The sequence below is a fragment of the Chelonia mydas genome, chromosome 2 (genome assembly GCF_015237465.2).
Source record: "Chelonia mydas isolate rCheMyd1 chromosome 2, rCheMyd1.pri.v2, whole genome shotgun sequence".
Lineage (NCBI taxonomy): Eukaryota > Metazoa > Chordata > Testudines > Cheloniidae > Chelonia > Chelonia mydas.
The window spans coordinates 173,998,110-174,023,747 of NC_057850.1; the positions used below are offsets into that span (position 1 = coordinate 173,998,110).

General features: G+C 40.3%; 1 protein-coding gene across 8 annotated transcripts in view; it reads left to right on the forward strand.

Moving 5' to 3' along the window:
• The window catches only part of ELMO1 (engulfment and cell motility 1), a 413,918-nt gene that overhangs the window by 357,631 nt on the left and 30,649 nt on the right, over positions 1 to 25,638 (forward strand). For all 8 annotated transcript variants that reach the window (XM_037890049.2, XM_043540597.1, XM_043540593.1 and 5 more), the window contains one exon: positions 18,317 to 18,480. In XM_037890049.2, the coding sequence (XP_037745977.1) occupies positions 18,317 to 18,480 (164 nt within the window). The remainder of the gene's footprint in view (positions 1 to 18,316; positions 18,481 to 25,638) is intronic.

The window sequence follows — 25,638 nt, forward strand, 5'->3', positions numbered from 1 at the left end:
GTTAATTCACTGCTAATCAGGGTCTGTTGATTCCGTTTCAGAGAAGTGACAGAGTTCCTTTGTGACTTTTTCCCCTAAATATCAGTAAATGGAGTCAAGATAAATGTGGCCAAGTATGATCAGAAATGCTGGGCATCAGTGCCACTTTCTGGGGAACAGAGGAGGGTTCTGCTGGAAAACAGGATCCACACGTGAGAGGGAAGGAGTTTTGGGTTCCCTGTTTTAGAGCTCAAGTTCTATATTGATCCTGCCTTTGTATCAGACCCAACTCACACTGAATCAATGGGAGTTTTTCCCTGTCAGCCTGATTCCCTTTTCACTTACACCAGTTTTACACTGTTGGCTTATGTGAAGTTTCCTCCTGAATTGCACTGGTACTAGTGAAATAAGATTCAGGCCTTATATTCACAACTGTGTTGGGACTGTTTATTTATAGCTTGAGAACCAGAACTATTGGTAACGAAGAGAGAGAGCAGGCCCTGACATTGAATCCATGGCTTCTCTGTTAGCATCCCACCCTATGAATTCTAGATTTTAAAATATTTTCCAAATGTTCAGTTTTCCTTGTCTTTGAAAAGGAGATTGTAAATGGAAATGGCTCATACAGAGAGGGTTCCTTTTTAATAACACATTGTACTCTGTGTGTGTGTGTGTTTAATGAACACAAACTATTTCTAAGGTAGAAGCAGCTTATTGTCCAAAACTAGTAGATTTGCTTCTGAAGAAGTTCTCTTGTTTTTGTTTTCCTGAAACATTTCACTTCCTTAACCTGCCAGTGAGAATGATGGACGATCTAGGAATGTACAGCAGAGAGAATACCAGTAGTCAGCTTGAATCCCTTCTGCACAAATTGTTTGTGGGTCCTTATTACAGTGCAACCAGATGTGTAGCCCAGTTGACTGATCATTGTCGTTCATCTTGATCAGGATATGGAGATTCTTGAACTGTGGAGTGACTAGGATCCTGATTCAGCACAGTACCTACGCATATGCCTAACTGTAACATTGACTTCAGTGGGACTGCCCACATGCTTACAGTTAGCCATGGGCATTGCTGAGTTGGGTTCTTCCTCTTTTTGTCTCCTCAGGTTTTTTTTTCTTTTTTCTTTTTTTTTTTTTTGAGTGGTGGACGTTGGGAAGAAGTCTTCCTTAGATTCTGAAGATTAGATCGAGTTATTCCCAGTGTGACTCAGTTGACTTAGTGGAATTATGCCAGGGATGAATTTGCCCCATGGTTTTCTCTAATTATTTGGCCCTGAAAAGTGACGTTGAGTTACACTAAGGCTGCTTGGCCCTTATACCAATCGGGCCCGCACTGTCAAGGAGGCCTTGATGTGGGTGTCAATGAAAACTTGAGAATTCTGCCCTTGCTGTATGTATGCTTCATGTTAATACATGTAATATAGAAAAAATGTGGACTGTGTGTAACTTAAACAGCACCAGAGCAAAGCTGCTTGCAGGCAAGTCAAGCAGTGCCGTTCCTCATTCTGTCCATGAAGGTCATGCTCACATTGCTCTGTAAGTGAAGTCTGTTGCGATGGAGCTTTTCTTATCTTTGTTTGAGCAGTATCTTAAATCTGCCCTTTTTGTTTGCAACCATTGGAAACTATTCTGCCCATAATGAAGAGTTGGCCTTATTAGTGCAATAGTTTTCTTTTCATCATTCCTCTTTTTCAGCATAGCTATCTGTGACTAAGATTTAATGCTTTGAAGGGCTAGTTTCCATATGGCAGCTGGGCTGTTTAACTCATAGGAGTTGATAGGACAATGTGTTATTAAAGTCTAAGTATTCACTGGCTTGCTTTCCTTTTAGTAATCGCCTTTCAGAAGAAAGCAATATGTATGTTTCTGAGCCAGGAAAGTTTTCCTAATTAATCATAACATTTTGCACATCCCACCGTATGTGTTAAAATATTGTACTTTGAAGAAATAATAATGGAGCTCTATCTAAATTCCAAACTCGTGCTGCCCACTCTACCAGTGTTTGAAGATGATATTATTGGGAGGGATATAGTTATACTGTTTCCTACATTTTAAAAAGTGACTAGTTATTTTGAGTACCTATGTTTTGGAGTAGTTAACTTGAGACACATAGAAGGGGCCAGATTTTAAGAGGGTGGGAACTTTGCACTTTCAGAAAACCAAACTCGTTTGAGAGGTGTCCAGTTGGAAACCCAAAAATGAAAGAACCCCAAATAGCGGTCACTTGTGAAAATCTGGGCCTGTATCTTTTTCTAGATATGTATAGTTATACTTCTCTATTTGATTTAAACAGTCAATACACAGATTTTAATGATCAGGCGTCTACCTTTGGGTTTTACATTGCCTCCTATTTCTTTAATGTCTGAGTTCCTTCCACATGCAATCAACAGCAATAGCGAAGTCCCTTCTGTTGTCGCTTTTATGTGGAAAGTTTCAAATTGCGAACTATCTTTGTGACCTTTGTAATTTCATAACAGGATTTCTATACCTTTAAGAAGGATACTGTGTTGCCCGTGGATTTTCATTAGCTCAGTTTGTTGATTTCCTGAAGGGCTTTTCTTTTCCTGGAGCCCAATCTGACAGCTTCTGAAATTGAAACAAAAGCAAATCTACATATTTCAAATCTACATAGTCCTTTGCATCAGATGATCTCAAAGTGCTTTTTGAACACTGAGTGAGTCTTACAGTACTACTGTGAGTTAGATATGGTAAATATTATTATACCATTCTACAGATGGGTAAAGTGTAGCAGAGAGTTGCTGCAAGTGACTTTCCCAAGGTCACAAAGTAAGGCAGGGAAGAACTATGAGTAGTAGCCATTTTGTTATTACCAGACCTCTGACTCAGAAGCTCACAATGTGTTGCCTTTTTGTTAAAATTATGTCCACAATTGAGCCACATTTACCCCAGTCAACCATACCAAATTCACTAAGGGAAAAAGTCAGCTCACTCTATGGAGCCCAGATAATTGGGCTTTATGCTGATGAATACATAGTAGCTGTAATGAAGAAATACCCCCTCAGTCCTAGGACCAGGAAGCAACACAGCTTCTCTCTCAACAATTTGGGTGGAGAGTTAGGACCATTATATTATATTGTCATGAATCCCATGGCCCCTCACCCTAGTCCCATGATCTTCACTGTCGTATGCACAGCTGGCATAGAGATCTCCTCAGTGACTATTTATTATAGTATATTATTTGTATTATTGTACATCTTAGAGGCTGCAATCAAGATCAAGGCCCCATTGTGCTAGTCATTGTACATACACGTAATGAAATACAGTCCCGGCCTTGAAAAGGTGACAGCCTAAATAGGCATGACAGACAAGAGTGGGAGAAAGGAAGGATGATTGTTCCCAGTATACAGATAGGGACCTAAGGCATCTGAGTTGGTGACTTAAGTTTAAGAGCCTTGCCCAGCATCGAAGAGGGAGTCTGTGGCAGAGGCAGGAATTGAACTCAGCTCTCCTGATTCCCAGTCTAGTACATTAACCTTGAGATCATACTTACTCTGAGGAGTACAGAGGATGCTGAGAGACCCCCTTGTGGGTCTGCTGTGCCCATGGCTTCCACCAGCAGTGCCCTATTACGGGATTTACATGTGGGACACCAAGATGAATTTCACCCTGGTTAAATAAAAATCCCTGTGTCTAACAAGTGCAGAAAACACTCAAGTCTTTTATTTTTCATGTAGGATCTAGAAATTGATGTCAGCTGTATTGCCTTAAACAGCAGCAGCCTTTCACCTTCCATCAAAGTAAAAATGTAATCCCGAATTCACCATCTACCCTTCTCTACATGCTGTGTCTCCGACAGCCATCATTCTTGTTTGTTTATTAGGTTATGGCAGTGAGCTGCACCACCAACCGTGCTGAGATCATGTTTAGTTTGGCAATGATTAATGATGTGCCACAGGAGAAGGAAATTTTGTTAAGCCTCCTTGCAGAACTGATAAACCAAAAGCTGTGGATTAATTTGTTTTGGGTTCTCTCTGTCTCTAAAATAATTAATCCTATTTTTTATTGTCTCTCATAAAGTACTGAAACCCATCACATCAGTCAGAGTGCACATGCATACTGAGCCCTTTTCTCCCAAAATACTTGATTCCCTGGGGAGCAGACAGTTGATAGGCAAACTAGAATCAGTCTTCAACAGACTGGGCTCCTTGACATGGATGCTGATGGCAGGTGAAATGACGTGAGGTTTTGCTCTTCCCCATAACAGCTGCTGGCAACTCTTCCTTAAAGCAGAGCAGGTGAAGCTGTGAGATCTGGTTCCCAGTGCTCTTCAGACAGCTGTGTTTCCCAGCTTCCCTTCTCTTCCGGCTTCGTATCTCACTCTTCTATGAAACAACCAATGCGGCTCTGCCTCCCCTTCTCTGCTGTGTTCTTTGGCTTTTTTCCCAGTTCACAGCTGCCACACAGTGTATTGCAATGCTCTTTTATATTTTTTCCCGGTACTATAACACCATACTTATAAAGGTTCCCCTGCCTGTCTCTTCCTTGAAATATAAAGTGATGTGTCTCCATGCATGGTTTGTGTTGTGATATTTGGTATTACCCAGTATGCTCATGGGAACACTTCATAATTCCAAAAAGAGAAAGCAGAGAGAGCCCAATATGCAATGGAAGAAACAGAAGGTGATAAAAAGTACAGTGTGTTACTTACTTACCATAAAATGACTACCATAGTAAATATGAACTGGTGTGTGTCCATCCGTGTCCACATTCACACACGTGTGCATTGGGCGGGGGGAGGGACACTCAAATGCAAATCTGTGCCACTCCACTTTTCTGGACGGAATCAGAACTACAAATGGTTAAAAAATTCTGCGTTTTTCAATGAAGAGCAGAGATACAAAAACAGATGGAATTTGTTGTCTGCCACGATCTCCTCAGTTTTTGGTCTGATGGTTGTGTTTTGATTAGGGCTGTTGATTAACTGCAGTTAACTCACAAAAATTAGCTGCGATTAAAAAAATTAATTGCGATTAATCGCTCTGTTAAACAACAGAATAATAATTGAAATTTATTAAATATTTTGGATGTTTTTCTACATTTTCATATTTATTGATTTCTATTACAAAACAGAATACAAAGTGCACCGTGCTCACTTTATATTATTATTTTTGATTACAAATATTTGCACCGTAAAAAGGATAAACAAAAGAAATAGTATTTTTCAATTCATCTCATACAAGTACTGAAGTGCAGTCTCTTTACCGTAAAAGTGTAACTTACAAATGTAGATATTTTTTTTGTTACATAACTGCACTCAAAACCAAAACAATGTAAAACTTTAGAGCCTACAAGACCACTCAGTCCTACTTCTTGTTCAGCCAATCGCTAAGACAAACAAGTTTGTTTACATTTACGGGAGATACTGCTGCCTGCTTCTTATTTACAATATCACCTGGAAGTGAGAACAGGCGTTCGCATGGCACTTTTGTAGCTGGCATTGCAAGGTATTTACGTGCCAGATATGCTAAACGTTCACATGCCCCTTCATGCTTCAGCCACCATTCCAGAGGACATGCGTCCATGCTGATGATGCTTGTTAAAAAAATCATGCGATAATTAAATTTGTGACTGAACTCCGTGGGGGAGAATTGTAGGTCCCCTGCTCTGTGTTTTACCCACATTTGCCATATATTTCCTGTTATAGCAGTCTCGGATGATGACCCAGCACATGTTGTTCGTTTTAAGAACACTTTCACAGCAGATTTGGCAAAACGCAAAGAAGGTACCGATCTGAGATTTCTAAGGATAGCTACAGCACTCGACCCAAGATTTAAGAATCTGAAGTGCCTTCCAAAATCTGAGAGGGACGAGGTGCAGAGCATGCTTTCGGAAGTCTTAGAAGAGCAACACTCCGATGCGGAAACTACAGAACCTGAATCACCAAAAAAGAGGATCAACCTTCTGCTGGTGGCATCTGACTCAGATGATGAAAATGAACATGTGTCAGTCCGCACTGCTTTGGATTGTTATCGAGCAGAACCCATCATCAGCATGGACGCATGTCTTCTTCAAGTATGGAAGTTGAAGCATGAGGGGACATATGAATCTTTAGCACATCTGGCACGTAAATATCTTGTGATGCCGGCTACAACAGTGCCATGCGAACGCCTGTTCTCACTTGCAGGTGACATTGTAAACAAGACATGGGCAGCATTATCTCCTGCAAATTGTAACCAAACTTGTTTGTCTGAGCGATTGGCTGAAGTAGGACTGAGTGGACTTGTAGGTTCTAAAGTTTTACATTGTTTTATTTTTGAATGCAGTTATTTTTTGTACATAATTCTACATTTGTAAGTTCAACTTGCATGATAAAGAGATTGAACTATAGTACTTTTATTAGGTGAATTGAAATATACTATTTGTTTTGTTTTTTACAGTGCAAATATTTGTAATAAAAAATATAAAGTGAGCACTTTACACTTTGTATTTTGTGTTGTACTTGAAATCAATATATTTGAAAATGTAGAAAACATCCAAAATATTTAAATAAATGGTATTCTGTTATTATTTAACAGTGCAATTAATCATGATTCATTTTTTTTAATCGCTTGACAGCCGTAGTTTTGATGCAGGGTGAGGTATTAAAAAACCTGGTATTCGTAAAAATGTCTGTCATCCCGCATTCTGATATATTGTGTGGTCAAATGTACAGAACACACACACTTTCTGCAGGCTCCAGCTCCAGTGCACTCCAAGCAGCATTGTTTGCCCCAATCCCATCCCATATAAATTCCCCTGCCCCTTCTCCTTAACACTCAGACAGTAGAACTGCTCTGTGGAGCCCATTGGCTTCACTACATCCCATGTTCTCAATTGCACTTGGGTTTCACAGTACAGTTAAGAATCTGCAGGAAGAGGAATAGCATTTCAGTTCATTTGGCCCCACTTGCACACCGCCCCATACAGAAATACTGAACTATGTATGTGCACATGGGACATGTTCACTGTAGCACAACATGTGCTGTTTGAATCGTTGTGAACCCAAGACAGTTAATAAAAGAAAATCCTGATACACCGTACCCTCGCTAGAACACGCGAATTCGCATATAATGCAGTCTCGGCCATGGATCCCAAATTTAATTACTTTAATTGGAATTCATTTTAACGCAGTCCCCTCTATAATGCAGTCCCCGCGTTAACGCGGTATTGTGCATGGATCCCAAATCCCACGTTCTAGCAGCAGTCCGGTGTATATAACTTTGCTTAATTACATCTGAGACATTAGGGGAACTTCCGAATGAGACTGATTGATTATTTTTAATTTGCTACATTTTAGAGCCTACAGAGGTTGACATTATCCTTTTAAAGGAAAACAAATGGCTTGTAATGAATTCTGAAAAGATTTTTCCTGTCCCAAGACACACAGCAAGTAGCCACAAGTTATTGGAATGAAAGAGACTGCAGACTTAATAGGTGTCAAGATTTACAACATAGAATAAGTACAGTGATTTTGTTACAGTGATGCCATTCCTGTTACCATAGCTAAAGGTCTTTCATCACTGAGATTATAAACTCCTCTGTCCAGCTGTTTAGAACTCATTATGATAACTGGTTCCAGGATGTAACTGCATTTGAAGAAGTTGTCAATCCAGAATGGAATGCTGGGGATGAGAGCGGGGGTTAAATCATTTATGGAAAATGAATTCATTTGAGTCCAAATCCTGAAGTTTTTCCTCAGTTCTTCTTTGGTAAAATTCCCATTGACTTCAGCGGGAGTTTTGTGTGAGTGAGAGTTTAAAAAAAAAAAAAAAAAAGACCTCAGGATCTGGCCTTGGATTGTAGAAGTGGGGGCTGAGGGGAAGTACTAGTTTCAGATACTTCCTTTCAACTGGAGTGTAAGCCAGTGAGGGGGCATGCCAGGGGGTGGCAGGGACCAGATGAAAAATTATTGCTGCTTCTTGGCCTTTTGGTCAAGATTGCTTGTAACGTCAGATTTATTATGTGATATGCTCTCTTCTGGGGTAAATGTATCCGTCCTTGAAGGCAGTAGACTTAGTGATCTAACAGATCTGTTCCATCCCTAACTGTTATGACAGATTATTTTGGCAGTCAAACTAGAGCACTTGCATTCCCTTGAGTATTGATGCCAGGCAATTACACCAGCATTAACTGTATGATAAATCAGTGGTACTTACTACTGGGGGTACTTAATTCTCCTATGCCATCTGTGGGCTTCAAGGGACTTCTCTTTGATCTGAGAAAAGTCCCCCACCTCTTCCCAACAATCAAAAATTCACAGGTCTCACAGCTTAAACAATGAAAGCTCATGCAGTTTTTGTAGCAGAATATGGCAACTTTGTTACCATATTTCTCCTTGTAAGAATAGCCTCACGGGCTTTGCTTTCTGTATTCCTGTTGTGACGGGGCAAGGCCAGATGGCTCTGGAAAAGCAGTTGGAGATAGATATATTAGCTCCAGGCTAAACAAATCCCTGGTACCAGGATAAGTGAAATGGCAGCTGCTCCAGGTCAATTAAGACACCTGGGGCCAATTAAGAACTTTCCAGAAGAGAGGGAGAAGGCTAGGTTGATTGGGACACCTGAAGCCAATCAGGGGCTGGCTGAAACTAGTTAAAAGCCTCCCAGTCAGTCAGGTGGGTGTACATGTCAGGAGCTGTGGGAGGAAGTTGCACTGTTGGAGAGGCTGAGTAGTACACACCATATTAGGCACAAGGAAGGAGGCCCTGAGGTAAGGGTGAAGTGGAGCTTGAGGAAGTGAGGGCTGCTGCTGGGGAAGTAGCCCAGGGAATTGTACATGTTATGTTTCTAAAAGGTCAGCTACCAGAGCTGATACTATTAGGGTCCCTGGGCTGGAGCCTGGAGTAGAGGGTGGGCCCGGACTCCCCCCCACCTTTGCCCCCTGATTAATCACGGAGACTGCGAGACAACAGAGACTCTGCAAGGAAGGATAACTTCTCCTCACCTCCCTCGCTGGCTTATGATGAAAATGGCTCAGTAGACTGTGACCCTTGTCTCTAGAGAGAAAAGGGTTACATGGAGGGTCACAGTGAACCTCTGAGGCTAGCAAAATCCGCCAGGAAACGCAGGACCCATGGAGGCAAGGACAGAGATTTATCACACTGTTTAAGTTCTTTAATACAAAGGGGCAAATTAATTAATGTGCATTGTTGTCATTTATTATTTGTGTTACACAATAGTGCTTGAACGCTCCAGTTGTGGGACAGGAACCTCATTGTGCTAGACACTGTACAGATACAAGTTAAAAAAAAGATGGTCCCTACCCCAGAGAGAATTGTTATCATTATTTGTTAGAATTTTTTCTTAATTAAAATAATTTCCTAGAGATTTTTAGCATATAGGCTTATTTGCACATGTGCAACAACTGAAATCAGAGTTTGGGCTCTACCAGCCTTGAAGACACTTACTACGATCTGCCAGGTCAGTAATTTGTGAACTCGGAAGGATTTATACAATACATAATCATAACTTTTTCTACACAGAGTTAAGATCTGACTAGTCAGAATGGGTTTGCTCTATTCACTGCTTCATGTATTTTACAAATGATTTAATTAATTCTTATGACAATTTTTTTATTCTTCCAGCACTGAATGGACCTTTGGTATCATTGATGCACCTATCACTTAAAACACTCAACTGTTAAGTGGAAGAGTGCTAAGGAACAGAGGGGAAAGTAACTGAGGACACTTACTGGTATGGGGCCGGGGCAGCGCCGGCCCCCCAGAGGGGTGGGGTCTCAGGCAGAAGGGGCCGGGTTGGGGGGGGTCGTCGGCATCCCCCAGCCAGCCCTTCCAGGCCACCTGGTCCAGGCTGCCGTGTTGATTTAAAGGGCCCAGGGCCCTGGATGCCACTACTACCGTAGTGGCAGCGGTGTCCGGAGCCCTGGGCCCTTTTAAATCGCCGACCCCAGGGCAACTGCTCCCTTTGCCCCCACCACCTGTTCGTGGGGGGGGGGGGAGGACAAAAGGGGCAGGGACCTTAAAGCGCTGCAGTGTCCTTTGCTGTGGCAGCGCTTTAATATTGTTGTTCCCTCCCCTCCCCCCCGTCGGTGGCCCCGCCAACGGGGGGGCCCAGCAACATTAAAGTGCTGCCGCGGCAAAGGACCATCCTTAAAGCGCTGCTGTGGCAGCTCTTAATGCCCCTGCCCCTTTTGTCTCCCCTGTTGGCGGCCCTGCCAGTACGGACCCTACCAACAGGGCCGCCCACAGGGGAGGCAAAAGGGGCAGGGACGCAGCAGCGCTTTAATGTGGGCTGGGTATGGGCTGGTGCCGCCCTTACTGGCTCACTTTCACCCCTGTCTGTAGACAAGTTTTTTAGCTCATTGCTTTTTTCAGTGATATGAATATTGAAATAGGTGTTTACTTAAGAATTATTATCGCTTACTCATTAAAAAAAATGATGCATAATAAAATATAAATTTATCCAGATAAATAGTACATCTTTGCAAATGCCTGACTCCGTAGTTTGCAAACCCTGGGCAGATCCTCAGCTAATGGAAATTGCCATCACATCGTTGAATTCAACAGAGCTATTCCAAATTACATCAGCTCATGATTTCACCTGCTGTGTTTCTTCTCTCTAGTAAAGTATGCAAGGGACACTTTATTATGTACTAAAAGAAAAGGAGTACTTGTGGCACCTTAGAGACTAACCAATTTATTTGAGCATGAGCTTTCGTGAGCTACAGCTCACTTCATCGGATGAAGTGAGCTGTAGCTCATGAAAGCTCATGCTCAAATAAATTGGTTAGTCTCTAAGGTGCCACAAGTACTCCTTTTCTTTTTGCGAATACAGACTAACACGGCTGTTACTCTGAAACCTTTATTATGTACTGTAAAGGTTTCCTCTTTTTAAAATAAGAAATTTTTTTTAAAAATGTTAAAGCCACGATGCATATTAACAGAGGTCAGGAAATTTAAAAAGAGGGCTGCCAGCTCATCCTTGAGCCATATCATTGTCATTTTCCCTTGTTCATGTAAATTAAAGCTGAAATGTGAGCATTTAGTTTGAAATTCCTATTTTGGTACTGCTCTCAGTTATGCCAATGTTAAACCCAGAGTATCTACATTTCATTAGCAGAGCTGGTCAAAATTATTTTACCAGAAATGTTTCCTGATGAAATATGGAGTTTTGTAATAGTGTGGAAAATGTCCATTTTCATTATGTTTTCTGATTTTTCTAATGAGAAAATTTGAAATGAAATGTTTTGTTTCTAATCATAATTTAGACATCTGGAAATGTCTAAAATGCTGACCATATGGAAGGAAACTTTTCATTTCAGTTGAAACTTTTGAAATTTTTCATTTTGACATTCCTGAATCAAATTTTTATTGGATCTTTTCGTTCCATGAGAATGTTCAGTATTTCAACTTTGCATCCCATTTCAGGACAAAAACAAAAGTCAAAATATCAGATTTTCCCATGGGATGGAAGTTCTGTTTTCTAAACAGTTCTATTCAGTAGTTGCTTGGGATATAAACTAGTGTAATTTAGAGCAGTACCATGTCCTGTAATTTTAATTGAACTTGGTTTGGTATCTGTTTTTGGTATTAAGTTAATACAGGATATTGTGGATTTAAAAGTTTGTTTATCCCTCCCTAATACTAGCAATCTGTGGGTACACAAATCTATAGCTGAACTTTTAGTCCTGTTTGAACATATATTAATTAACATGTTACTAAGACAGTTGTAAATTGTGATGGAGGCACCACACAAATATTTGTTCTAGGACATAAATATTTGTTTCTAGTCATGTTTAACCTAAATATTTGTTTCCTGTCTCCATTAGAATTTACAGTTGTCAATTAGCATGTTAATTATCATGTTAAAATGTGTAGACATTCTCTCTCCCTTCTCCCCCCCTTCTCTCACGCTCTCTCTCTTTTCTGTCTCCTCTCCCTCCTTGAAAACTTGTTTGAGGAGCTAAGCACATTTTGTTAGTAAAAGCCCTGGATTAAATGCCACCCACAAATGATTTGTGCATGTTTTATTTTGCCAAGGGGCTTTGTCAGATACTGAGAGAAATAATGTAATCTTGGTTGAACTATGATTTCAATTAACTAACAAGTGAGTTTAGAGACCGTCTTATTAACTTTGCACATCATTTTACTTAGGCAGAAAAGCTTTCTCATTCAGGAGTCATCTCTTGCCTCATTTGCTCCAGGGGCATGATGAACAGAAAGGAGACTGATTTAAGTCTCATTTTTGGTGCAAATATTCATCTCCTTCTGTACATATTAAATGTAAAGAAAGATGCTTCTCATCCCTCAATAGTTCCTATTTAAATCAGAGATGGACTCAGGAAGTGCTGTTCGGATTATTCAGATTGTGATTAGTTCTTGCAAGATTCTTGCTTATGACTTTCTTCTCAAGTACTTTTCCTAGTCTCATTCATCCTGCATTTCACACATTCTTAAACACCTCTTTTCATTTCTCCCTCCTCCAACATTAGTTCCACTCTCTCCTCCTTCATCCCAGTCTCTGTTGATATTTCCCTTCTATTGGCTGTCTCCAGACCCTCATGCTTTACCCCTTCCTTTACTCCTCCTTTTGTCCCTTCTGTTTCCTTTCATTTGATCTTCTTCCAGGATCTCTTCTCCAGATCCTTCTCCTCTGCTTTCCTGCTCTGTCACTATTGAAACTCCATTGTAATACTGTCTCTCATATCTTTGACCCTTCTCCCACCCTATCTGATCTTTCATTGGTGCTTTTGCTTCTTTCTCTTTTAATATAAACCATCCTTTTCTTGCTAATCCATACTGCTAAAAACCCCTCGTAGTAAAGAGAGAGCCTGGAGCACTCGGCCTGGTGCAAAACCTTAGGCCTGAACCAGAGGCTGTGAATGAAAGTCAGGCATGTATTAAAGCAGATTCTTACAAGTTCACTGTCCAATACATAAACTTGGCAAAGTTGCTGCTAGCGTTGCTAAAACATAAGTACTCCTAGAAAGTACTAGCCACTAAATAGTTGCGTAAATACATTCCAGAATGCCAATACAAATATACTCCAATCTAGCACAAGATAAGAGGGTTTGACAAAATAATGAATAGGGATGTTTTGTCTGAAATGCCAGGAAAAAGGTACAAGGGGAAGTAATAAACAGATGTCATAAAACACGTAAGGTGTATGTAAATTGTTTATTCCAGTTGTTTCTCTTAATCTATAAATGTCAGGAGACCTTGCCTTAACCCTTTGTGTGGCTGAGGGGACAGCAAAGACTCCTGCTGCTGGCTCCGTGCCATGTTGTTAATGTACTTGTGCAAGTTGTACAAGTCATTAGGACTGTTCCTTGAGGGCAATAAACCTGGCCAAGTGCCTTTATCACCAAACCATGCCACTGGTCTTTCCTTATAAGTAACATCAAGGTCTGCTGAATTAGCAGGTTGCACTCTCTGCAAGTGCTGATAACACCGGAGCTCCAAGGACCAAAGCCCTGAGCAGCTATAACAGCTTTGCCGTAACAACAACATTCTACCCTTCTACACCCCTGTCCCTGCCCTGGCCATCCTTCTTCTTCATATCTGTACCCGTCTTTCCAACCTTCTTTCTTCTTATCTTGCCCCCTCCAATCTATTCAATGAGCCACTACTGAAGTCATCTTCCTTCCCTATCTTTCCAGCCACATTACTTCATTCCTAGAAATCCTTTGCCGTATTTTTGTCATTTGTCATTTCTGTGCATCAAATTCAAGCTGCTATTTGCATAGAAATAAATCCTGATGTCAAGAGATAAGAGAATAAAAAGAAAGTGAAAGAGAGAACAAAAGAGAAAAAGATAGGAGTGGTGGGAAGATAGAATTATCAAAATGTGACTTGACAGAGATGAGGTCAAACAAGGATATGTTGAGAGCTATCTAAAAAGTTGTATATGAAGTTAGATAACATAGTAATGGCCAACTTAGAAATCCAGTAGATAGGTAAGATTCGATAGACATGAAAGGTACCGCCATCTCATTCCAGACAAGTAAATTGGGCTTAAGTCACTGTGCTCCACAACATAAAAAATATATTTAATTTTTTACCACTCCAACTCTTTGAATATTCTCAGTTAAGTTGCCCACCTTTAGCAAACTGCCCAAATCATAGTTCTGCCTCACCACATAACAGGGCATCAGTCTAGAAAAAATTTTTTTAAAAAGGATACAAAATGGAGAAAATGTTCCCCATCAAAATCTAATCCTGCATATGTCTTATGGGAAAAAAAAAACTATATATATATATATATATATATATATATATATATATAAATGCATTTGCAATGACCATGTATAATGTTTATGTTTAACAACATGGAGGCCTGGTGTATGCTTAAAACTTAGGTCGGCCTGGCTATGTTGCCCAGAGGTGTGAAAAATTCACACACAAGGGACGTAGGTAAACTAATTTAAGCCCCAGTGTAGACGTTGCTAGGTCAATGGAAGAATTCTTCCATCAGCCTAACTACTCCCCTTAAGGGGGTGGATTTACTACAGCAATGGAAAAACCCCTTCCATCATTGTAGTAAGTGTCTGTACCACAGTGCTACAGCAGTGTAGCTGCAGTTGTGTCTCTATAGGTCTAGTAGTGTAGATATATCCTAAGAAATACTGAGGAAAAGAGTTCTTTAATTACACCTATAAGGTCAAATTTTTAAATGTTGATCCTAAGCTTAGAGCAGTTAATCTCCCAAGCAGCAGTAATCAAGAGCTAGCAACTCAGCTTGAGAGATTTTGAGCAGATAAGAAGTTCTTGGCAGTGGTTCCCAATGCTAGAGAGATGACTCAACTAGCAGCTATGGCACTTAGGTTGACTTGTTAAATACCATTCCACTACTAACACTAAAAAGAAGATGATCACCCCAATGGCTTAGCTCTGGTGTGCACTAGGTTTTAAGTATCAGGGGGTAGCTGTGTTAGTCTGTATCCACAAAAACAACAAGGAGTCCAGTGGCACCTTAAAGACTAACAGATTTATTTGAGCATAAGCTTTCATGGGTAAAAACCTCACTTCTTCAGATGGATGGCGTGAAAGTTACAGATGCAGACATAAATAGGTTTTAAGGCATGCCTGTTGACTCTGCCATCTTGTGCTGTTGGGGGGAAAGGTGTCACAGAGAGGACTGGGTTGTTCTTTAACAATTCTCCTCTGATTAGCTTTCAAGACTATAGCACTGGAAAACACACACATTATTTGCATTACAACAGCTACTGCAAATACCGGAGCAGGAGTGTTCAACGGGATCACTCGTCTTAAAGTTAAGCATGTGTTTGCAACATTAGCATCTAAATTAATGGTTTGATTTTCTGAGGTGCTGAGCACTCCACTTCAATGTAAGCTGGGAGTGCTCTGCATCTTTGAGAATCAGGCCACTTATTTAGGTGCCTAACTTTAAGTATCAATTCGAAAATGTACTTTAAAGTTAGCTACTGCATAGTCCGAGGTGCAGAAATCATGGCTGTTGGTTGGATGTAAAACTTACTGCAGTGAACAGTCCAGCATTGGGCCTATAAGAGCTGGGCTAACTACAGTATTTTAAAACCATGTTCTATCTGAGGTCTTAATGTTAAAGATGCTCAACTAGAACCTGTAACAATCTAGACAGAGAGGATACCCAGGGCCAAGTTCATGCTCATTAGAAAAACTGAACTGGGGTGGCATGTTTTCCTTCACTGGTGCTATAATTGCTGCCAAGAAAACAGAAAAAGAAAGATGGAACCAGAAACCAGATGGAACCTGGTCTCTCTAATATGGGTTTATGAATAAGCAGCATACCTGTTCCTTATGTTAGGAGCATCCATTTCTGACTATTCTTTTGTGGACGTTTCTTTCATTAGACTCCAGAAACTCCTTTAGGGCCTGATCCAAAGCCCATTGAAGTCATCTCGAGGATTCCCATCAACTTTGGATCAGTCCCTTCGTGTTCAAACATCGTGATAGTGTGCTCATTTACATTTAATTTCTGGGGTAATATAAAATCAGTAGCCAGGGATGGCATATTTAGTACTTGGACTTGTGTAATCTGTTTGCTATATTGTGAAAGTAGCCAATAAGAAAAGTTGTTCCTCTTAAATGATCAATTTAAAAGTATGGAGAAATCCTCTTTGAAATAGGCAACCGAGTCAATCACTGACCCCATGCCAATAAGCTAAGTAGAAAGACCACTTTTAACTAGTTAATCTGGTGGACTGCAGACAGCATCCACCTGAAAGCAAACAGTAAGTGAAGGGTGAAAGGAACAGCAGCTGAAACATAGAATAAAGAATCCTAGATATTTTTTACTGATGAGTTATCCTTAAAAAATCTTATAGATATAGCCCAATGATAGGGATATTAAAATGTGTGGATTGATTGATAGGACCCTCTACTTTGTTTGGGCCAGTCTACCAAACTTATGAAGAGTGGTATCTTACTCTGCAAGTACATACTCAAAGTAAAGGGCTCGTCTGAGTAAGGGCAGCAGAAAATGACCCTTTGAAAGGAGATGCGGAAATGTAAACTTGTGCCTGATTGAAGAGACAGAACTATGAGGGGAAAAAACTGCATCATCTTTTGGAAATGGATTGTTGCAAAAAGCTCAGGAGTGTGTAGTTCATGCAATAGAGAGCTTTTTTTATCTCTTTTTAATTGCTTCGATTTGCTTACTGCACCTGGTAGCAAGACTAGAATGAGTGTATAGCTCATAGCTAAAAGGGATGTTGCATCTCAGGAAATTAATGTCAGAAACACAGCTCAGATGATGACAGTTTCAAGGTTGATGCAGTGAAACTAAAAGAGTTAGTACACACATTTGGGAAAAGAAAAGTTTTCAGAATGCGTAGTCTTCTAAGGGATCAAGCTTCCATTTTTAGAAATATTAGTGAAGACGAAGGAATAAAAGAAAAGAAAAAAAAGATGCAAGAATATTTTCTATCCTCTTTTCCCAGCTGTTAATTCCTATCACAGATCTGCTTTGATCTGGGCTGAATGTTACTATTTCCTCCTTCTTGTCAGCCTGGCTTGGCTGTGAGGGAGAAAAATCTTTTTAAGTCTGATAAACTGGTTTTTTTTTTCCCCCACTCCACCTAAAGACAGAATCAGATAAGCATTTCAAAGTATGTGATTTGTACCAGCAGTGAGGAAAGAAGCAAAGAGAGCGAGAGAGAGAGATCAATCTATGATATATATTTATGGGTACTGGTGCCAAACAAATCCCCTAAGTTAACTGTGTCTCAACAGTTTTCTCCTGGTAAAATAGTTAATATGCACATATCTCTCTGTTGTGCAGACATCTTTCATTCTAATTCTTTCGTCTGCATTTTTTTTATGGCACTGCTTCAAAAGCAATCCTATGACAACCTTAGAAAATTGATCACCCTCTCCTGATGTTATATTCTTTTGTTACTATCTTCATTTCCTTCACTATGTACTCTACACCTTGTGAATAAGTAATGGTTGCCTGAAACAGTGTGAAGATCAGTGACGCTCTAGGCCGAGGTTGAAACTCAAGTGGTTGAACCAAATAGTCTCAAGAAAGGCAAAGGGGGAGGAAACTGGAATGAAAAAGAAAAGCACATCATAATCACACAGTAGTTATATCTGCATATATATATCAGATGCTCCCCTCCCCACATGAAGTACAGAGTGGAGCAAACTACTGCAGTTATCGGACTTTGCTACTGCCCTCTGCTGGGGAGGGCAGCTTTAAACTCCACTGGGAGTGCTATAAAGCCCTTCTCATGGGTGCTCCCCAGCTTTGTGAGCTATCCACCCACCTCCAGACCCCCAACAGTTTGCACTGCTGCATTCTGTCTCAACGTAGACTTTCTGAAGGGGGCTCACAGCCTGGGCTTCGTTGGCAGAAACGAGGGAGCGACTTCAGTCTCTGGACTCTTAAAGACTATACAATTATCTACAATAACAACTATGTTGGGGCATTCCGTTTGGTTGGTTCCCCTTACATGATTAACATGTAGTTCTATCTCATAGTGTAGAAGAGACACAACCCTCTGTTACTCCTGTGTCCCCAAACCTTGGACAAAGCAGGGCTATAGCATGGTACTGTAAGACGATGACAGTCCCATTCACACTAGAAAACAGGAATCGCATTTTAACAGTATTAGAAGATAACTGTATTGTAAGTGAGTCCCCCAAGAGGATTATTTATTGTACTGTAGATGAGCCCTTGTTGTTAAATGTGGCATCCAGTTAGAGGTTAACTCCTTTGCACTCTGTGGTGCAAAATTTGCTTTGTGATCACTAATTGATAATTATTAAAATTCTCCTGTTTTCCACACCACCTAATTGCAGCATATACTGGAATATTATTTGAAATCAAAACCAAAGAGTTAAAAAAATAATACTTTCTTGCTTTCATCCACAGGTAATGCAGGTGGTGAAAGAGCAAATAATGAGAGCACTCACTACCAAGCCTAGCTCTCTGGACCAATTCAAAAGTAAACTTCAGAATCTAAGTTACACAGAAATTTTGAAAATCCGTCAATCCGAGAGGATGAACCAGGAAGATTTCCAGTCTCGTCCAATTCTGTAAGTACTTTCCCCTCTCTAAGTCACTTATTGCATGGAAGGACTAAGAAATGTGAATGAAATTTGTGAACTGTTCAGGGGAAACCTAGGGGAAAAATTGCCCAGGGAGCACTGCTCAAAAGCAATGGAGTAGCATCTGACTGAAGTGCATATGTTTTCTTCTGCTGCAAATCTCAGCTGTTTCTTTGAGTTCAGTTCAAACAGATTTGGCTAATCCCTATAGGGCCTAGCGTGACTTATTTGCAGAAAATAATGCTTTGACATTTCCATGCTTTGTGTTGTTATGCGTGCACATTTTTTTTTAACATGAATTTTTGTCTTCTGTCCAATGCCCCATAAAGATTCAAAATATCACTTCTCTGAGCCAGGTAAATAGCCCAGAGCATTAGCACCAGTATAAATTTGCTCCCTAAAAGAGTGTTTGAGTGATAGTGTCATCTTTTCTTTTGCTTGTGTTATCTTTGATGTTAGTCAGGTACAGTTACTTATTTCTAGGGATTTCTTGTTAACATATATGCAGTGTAATACCCATTTCATATGGTCTAATGCTACGTATCAATTGTGGTATCTCTATTATAGCTTGTGTCTGCTTCTCAAAATGTCTTCATCTCCATTATATGTGAAAATCCTAGAGATGAGCCATGGACATGACATGTGATCTGCACTGGGGTAGGGCTTGAAACCAAACTAGTGACTTGGGGCAGGTTCATCTTCAGTGGTGCTTCAAATCTCATGTCTTTTGATCCAGACTAGCAGAAACCTTTTGAGATAATCAGCTGAGAATCTGTGAGAGTTCCATCATCTTAAACCAAAATTTCATGAAACGTTGGCCACATTTGAAGTTGAATGGGACGAAACTGTAAAGACGGATTTGTATTTAGGTATTTCAGTTCCATCACTCCGGAGTTCAAGAGGATTCATGTATGAGACTCTGGGTTTGGTTTATCTGCAAAACTACATGTATGTGCAAACTCCACGGGCCTTTCTCTGACAGGACAATGGTGAAAGCATAAACTAAGCAGAGTTACAAACTTTAATAATACTAACTGGAATCAAAGGGACAGTGATTCTTTTATGTCTTCACATTATTAGAATGATAGGACCTAGCACCCAGTTAGAATTGATATCACCTGTAGTCTTGTATCTGTTCAAAACTGGATTTGCATCCCTACACTTCAAAGCAGTTCTTTGCCAATCTTTTGTAACCCACAGAGATTCAAAGCAGTTTAGTGGTGCTACACCTGTCCCCAAAGCTTCTTGTTTTCCTCACTTTCCCAGTGAGTCAACTATTTATCAGCGATACAGGTCAACTATTTATACTATATATATTCACTTTGAGCCTTGCCTACCATGGTGAAATTTGCTAGTGCAGCACAAGCTTTCTGATTCCAAATATCAGGGTTGCTAATCATTGTCACAGTGTAAAGTCTGCATCCACAAAATGTAATGAATGCATTCCATGATCCAAATAAAAGCAGTGGAAATGTTAAAGAAACTCATTTCAGATCCAAGACAAATGTTAAGCTTAAGAAATGAATAACTAAGCTATTTAAACAATCATGGCTGTATTCATGGTGATTTAAATTCTATGAATTTCCATTTTGATTGCATCTCTGATCACTTATTCTTGATTGTGAAGGGAAAGTGCTCTTTTAGTTTCCCCTGTGATTTGGCTCCATGTACTGAATTCTCACAAACTGTGTAGATGCCACTAATGACGCAAGTACAAAATCATGAATCCATTGTGTGTAAAAGAGAGAACGAGCCAGAGAAGGTAGTTTTGGTCTCCACAGAGACCTAAAGAATTGCAGGTACTTAGAAAGAAATTGTTCCCACTGAATATAAAGTCAGTAGCCTTATTTAGAGCTGTATTAGGATGTGGCTAATGGATGGTAACTATTCACTGACCCAGCATGACTGAGCCTTTTTGCTGGTGTTCCCACATATAAAATACAGAAGTTACAGCTCTTCAAACTTTTGGACTACAGTGCTCCAAATAAACTTTTGTTTGAGTCTGAAGTGGGAATGGTTGCATTATTTATTAATTATTAATTATTATGATTTTATTTATTAATTGCATTAGCTCAGTTTTGCAAGGAGGAATTTGTTTCCCTAAGGTCACAGTGTGGTTGGGACATCAGAGCTCAAGTTTAATCTACTTCTAGTTCTGGCAAAACAGCAAATCCATAGGAAAACAGGGTATGTTTGAATTTGATCAGTTTTGAATGGCTACGGTGGGGTGCACCCACAGTTAGAAGGCCAAATGGAGAAATAGAATAGTTACTAGTAAGAATCAGAGCACATCAAGGCTCTGCCCTGAGCCCCTTTTTGTTCATGTTGGTGCTCGATGCACTTACAAAAGACATCCAGAGAGTGGCCCCCCCAGTGCATGTTTTTTGCAGATGATGTAGTGCTTGGGGGTGGGGGGGAGCAAAGAGGAAGTGTAAGAAGAGTTAGAAAAATAGAGGTGTGTTTTTGAAAGAAATAGAATGAAAATCAGCAGAAATAAAACAGGTTATGTGGTCAGTAGATTCATTGATACCTTGCAGTAAAACAATGGAATTCTAAGTCTGGGAGCCCAACCATTACCAGAAGGTACGGACAGTCAAGAACCTAGGTTCAACAGTGAAGGATAATGATGAACTCAACAAGGAACTTTTTAGCAGAACAGGAAAGGCATGGACTAAATGGAAAGAAGTGAGCAACATGATCTGTGATAGGAGAGTGCCTATCAAATTGAAAAATAAGATCTACAAAATCCATTTTGGTATGACTCTGAATGCTAGGCACTGAGGAGGAGGCAGGAGCAGATCTTGAACACAGTGGAAAAGTTAAAATGGATGCTTGGAGTTACCAGGCTGGATTATGTTTGAAATGACCGAATTAAGGGAAGTGTGATGGTGGAATTAATTATAGAAAAGCTGAGAGAAATTCAGGCTTAGATGGTTTTGGGCATGTGAAAAGAAGATCGGAAGAATATATAGGAAACAGGGTGTTAAATTTAGAAGCAGAGGGTATGAGAAGGGTTAGGAAGATCCAGAATTAGATGGATGACTGTCATAAAAAAGTATTTGATTAGCTGCGGAGTTTCTGAGGAACTGCTTCAAGACAGACTGGAATGGAGAAGGAGGACTAAAAGTGCCGACCCCATATAGATGGGATTAAGGCTAGCAGAAGAAGAAAAGAAGATGGAAGGGTGTACGCAGTTCTACTGACCATGTTGCTATGCAAAGCACTAGGTCATTTCTTTGGCACACTAAATAACAGTAGAGCTGGGTGAATAAAAGGCAAAATTATGATGTTTAAGAGGAGGCTGGAGTGGCTTAGGGGGAGTTTGTTAATGAAGCAGTTTTTAGGGAAGGATTGTTTGTAAGTCAGCAACACAGAGGGGAACATTTGGAGGGATTTGGGTTTTTATACCTTTCTTTTATCTTTAATAATTTTCTGCTAGGCTGGAAAGTGTCAATAATAACTGTTCAGGAAGCATTAATGATAGGAGAGAATACAATATAACAGATGAAAGGTGCTTTGGGATTACTTTTCTATTGTAATTTAAATGATTATAACACTATAAAATACCCAATTCTAAAAAAAGTGACTGTTGCTGATTGGAAGGAATCTGAGCTGTGAGTAGGAAAGGTACAGGGCTAGAGGCAGATGAATTGGTACTAAAAACACTCTGTTGTTTTTTTAAAAAATTAAAATAATTTCTAAAGATCTTGTGAGCCATGAGTTGCTTAGATGTGTGTTTTAAAAGCAAGTAGCTGATGGTGTGCTGAGACCAATGGGGAGAATCATAAAGTTAGTGACACCTTCTTATTTGGCTGTCTCAAGTGTTTGATCCCTTCCAACTTACTAACCCTTGTGATTATTAAATCATTAAATTAAATTATTTAGTAGAAACTAAAATGCAATCAGCTGTTTTATCCCTTCCTCATATTTTCCTTGCTATCTTGCCCTTTCCCCAGGCACAAACTGGATCTTATGCTATTCTGAAATCATGAGATAAAAATGTTCCAAAAATATATTTAAAAATTGTGTTTCTCTATCTTACTGCTCTCCAGATTTGATTTTTAAATTAGGCAGAGTGAGATATTTCTGCCAGTAAGTGGAGTGGCTCTTCTGGTTTGGGGCCCAACCCTACAATGGTTGAACTTCCTCAACTCCCACTGACTTCAGTGGTTGAGGAAACTTAAATGCTTCAGAGGATAAGGTCCTTTATTTAGGTGCGTGGGTAGTAATTAGCAGGATTGCTCAGTGTACTCAACCCCGTTTTATATAATCTGAAAGCAGTAAGAGTGAAAGCCTTCCTGACAGTGAGATGAATTAGGTTTTGGAATAGTCTTGCAAAGGAAGTACTTGGTGCCAAGTTGCTTAAGAAAATTAAATCAGGGTTGGACAAAGCACTGGAAAAAGTATGGTAGAGAGCAATTTTACACTGGCAGCAGCTGCTGACGACACTAGGGTGAAGGCTGACCAGGCAGAAGGGGAGATGGTCTCATGCTAAAGGCACAGGACCTAGGCTTAAGTCACTAGAGGGAGATTTTCAAAGGCTCATTGAAAATCAGTGAGAATTGGTTACCTGTCTCTTCTTTGTGCATTTGAAAATCTTCCCAGTAATCTCCACATGCCAAATTTCCCACTCCGTAAAAACTAGGATAATAATACTTCTCAGCATTACAGGGTATTTATATCTGTCAGGCACTCAGATACTGCGGTGCAGGCCATATCAGAAGAGAGAGAGAAGGCCCCCTCCTCCCTCTCTCTTATGGCAAGAAAGCCTTTGGATACTGAGCCACTTTTGAGGGGTTTTATTTATTTTTGGATTGGTTAGCGTTCAAATTCACGAAAGGTTATGCTCAAATAAATTGGTTAGTCTCTAAGGTGCCACAAGTACTCCTGATCTCTGTCTCTGGTTTATGTTGGGCAACAATGTTTTCCAGGGGGAGAGGAGGAAACATGGGGGTTAACGAAAGGGAAACTGCAATCTCGGAGGGGAGGAGACGGGAGTGGGATTTACCTCGCATCACTTCTGTCACCTTGTTAATTTGTAAGTCCACATTTCCCCTGTGCCTTGCCTGCACGCTGTCTGTGTAGGCTGTGAGCTCTTCAGAGCAGAGACAATGTGCTCTCTATATTCAGTGAGCCACCTGGTAAACCTGTTTGGCAGTGGATAAATAAGAGTTATTTAATTTTTCTCAGGTATTATTATTTAGAGGACCCCCAATTTGTGTCAAGTCCTTGGGCTGAGGAAGAAACACAGAGCCTGACCAGTTGCATTAGGATGTACTAGATCAGTGGTTCTCAAACTAGGGCTTCCGCTTGTTCAGAGAAAGCCCCTGGTGGGCCAGGCCGGTTTGTTTACCTGCTCCGTCCACAGGTTCGGCTAATCGCGGCTCCCACTGGCCGTGGTTCGCCGCTTCAGGCCAATGGGGGCTGCAGCAAGGGCGGCCAGCACATCCCTCGGCCCATGCCGCTTCCTGCAGCCCCCATTGGCCTGGAGCGGCGAACCGTGACCAGTGGGAGCCGTGATCCGCCGAACCTGAGGACGCAGCAGGTAAACAAACCGGCCCGGCCCACCAGAGGCTTTCCCTGAACAAGCGGCGGCCCTAGTTTGAGAACCACTGTACTAGATGACCTTTTTAGGTTTTTCATGTCTAATTTCTATAGTGTTGTTATTCTGTGTACTTTAGTGATAATTATCCAATTTCTGGATTGAACTGTGTAAATATCAAATTGTTCTTCATACTTATGCTTGAACACTTGAGGCCATTTCAGTGAGATGTACACTGTATTAAAGAACTGCTAAACCAATCCAGATTGTGTCTCATTGCTGTTGTATTTGGGGGTCTTTTCTCCATCTCTTTCCTAAAGAGCATGGAAAACCAAGAAACCTATTCAAGCACTAAAATCTTTTGACAGTATATAAATACCATGCAGAATATTCATACCATGGCTCTCAGTGGGAAAACTATGGTATTTGAAAATAATTATGAGTACTAATAAAACACTTTCTAAAGGTAGTTTGTTTCTATAGTTCTAGTCACTTGATATTTGAATGGATCAATTTTTCACAGCTTGTAAATATACAGCAGATTGTGCATCAAGAACTCCTGTTCCGATATACATAAGCATTTAACTAGTACCTGGGAGGATTATGGCCTATCTGATTAAGGACACAATCTTTATGCACAGAACTTGCTATGCTTTCAGTGGGGTTTCTGCATGCAGAGAGCGTGTGAGATGAAGTGATAAGTAAACATGGCAATCAACATAGATGGAAAGTCTGATGTTTTCCAGAGGGGAGGAATTTTGGTTCACCTCTAAAACTGCACTCCTTTCCTGAGTCTTGACTGTGATTACTGCTATACAGAATGATGTCTGGTATTACTTTATTCACTCAGCAACCCAAAATTATGGTCTTGACACCCTTCATGTTTTATGAACCCTCTACACATTCAGTTACATCTTAGTCTTACTAGATTTGCTGTCAAGTTGATGTTTAAACCTCTCCTTTATATATTCTTAATGAATCTAAGTAAGGAGATAACCAATGAATTCAGTCACTTGTGCATCCTTAGACAGTGTCTGAAATCAACATTTAACGCTAGATACACATTAGTATCAAAATCTATGGAACTTTTCAACAAACTCCATATGGTAGTAAATTCATAGAGTGATATGGAAATAAAAACAATCAAGTATAATCAGTTATATTTTGTCTGAGCTGGAATTGGGACTGCTCACTATTTTCTCTTGGTGTTTCAGACTGTATAGCTTGCATTATCTTTTCTCTCTTGTACTAAATAATAATGATAACAGGTGCACTTTCGTAGAACATTGCGTCTGATTATGCCAATTTATCAAGTAAGCATCACAATAATCCTGTGAGGTGTATCACATGCCTTTATGATGTATGATACTAAGTATTATTTTATAGATGGTTCACTGAGGCACAAGTAGGTTAAATTGCTTGCCTTAGGCCACATACTGACTTACTGACCGTGATGTGAATAGGACCTCCCATTCCTGCACGCCAGCCATTAGACAAACTTCCCTCCTTGAAGCAGACTGGGTGCTGGAGTAAGACTACTATCCCCAAAATCAAGCTCAGTCTCTCATGAGGCTGTCTAACTCAGTGAGAAAAAATGGTATGTG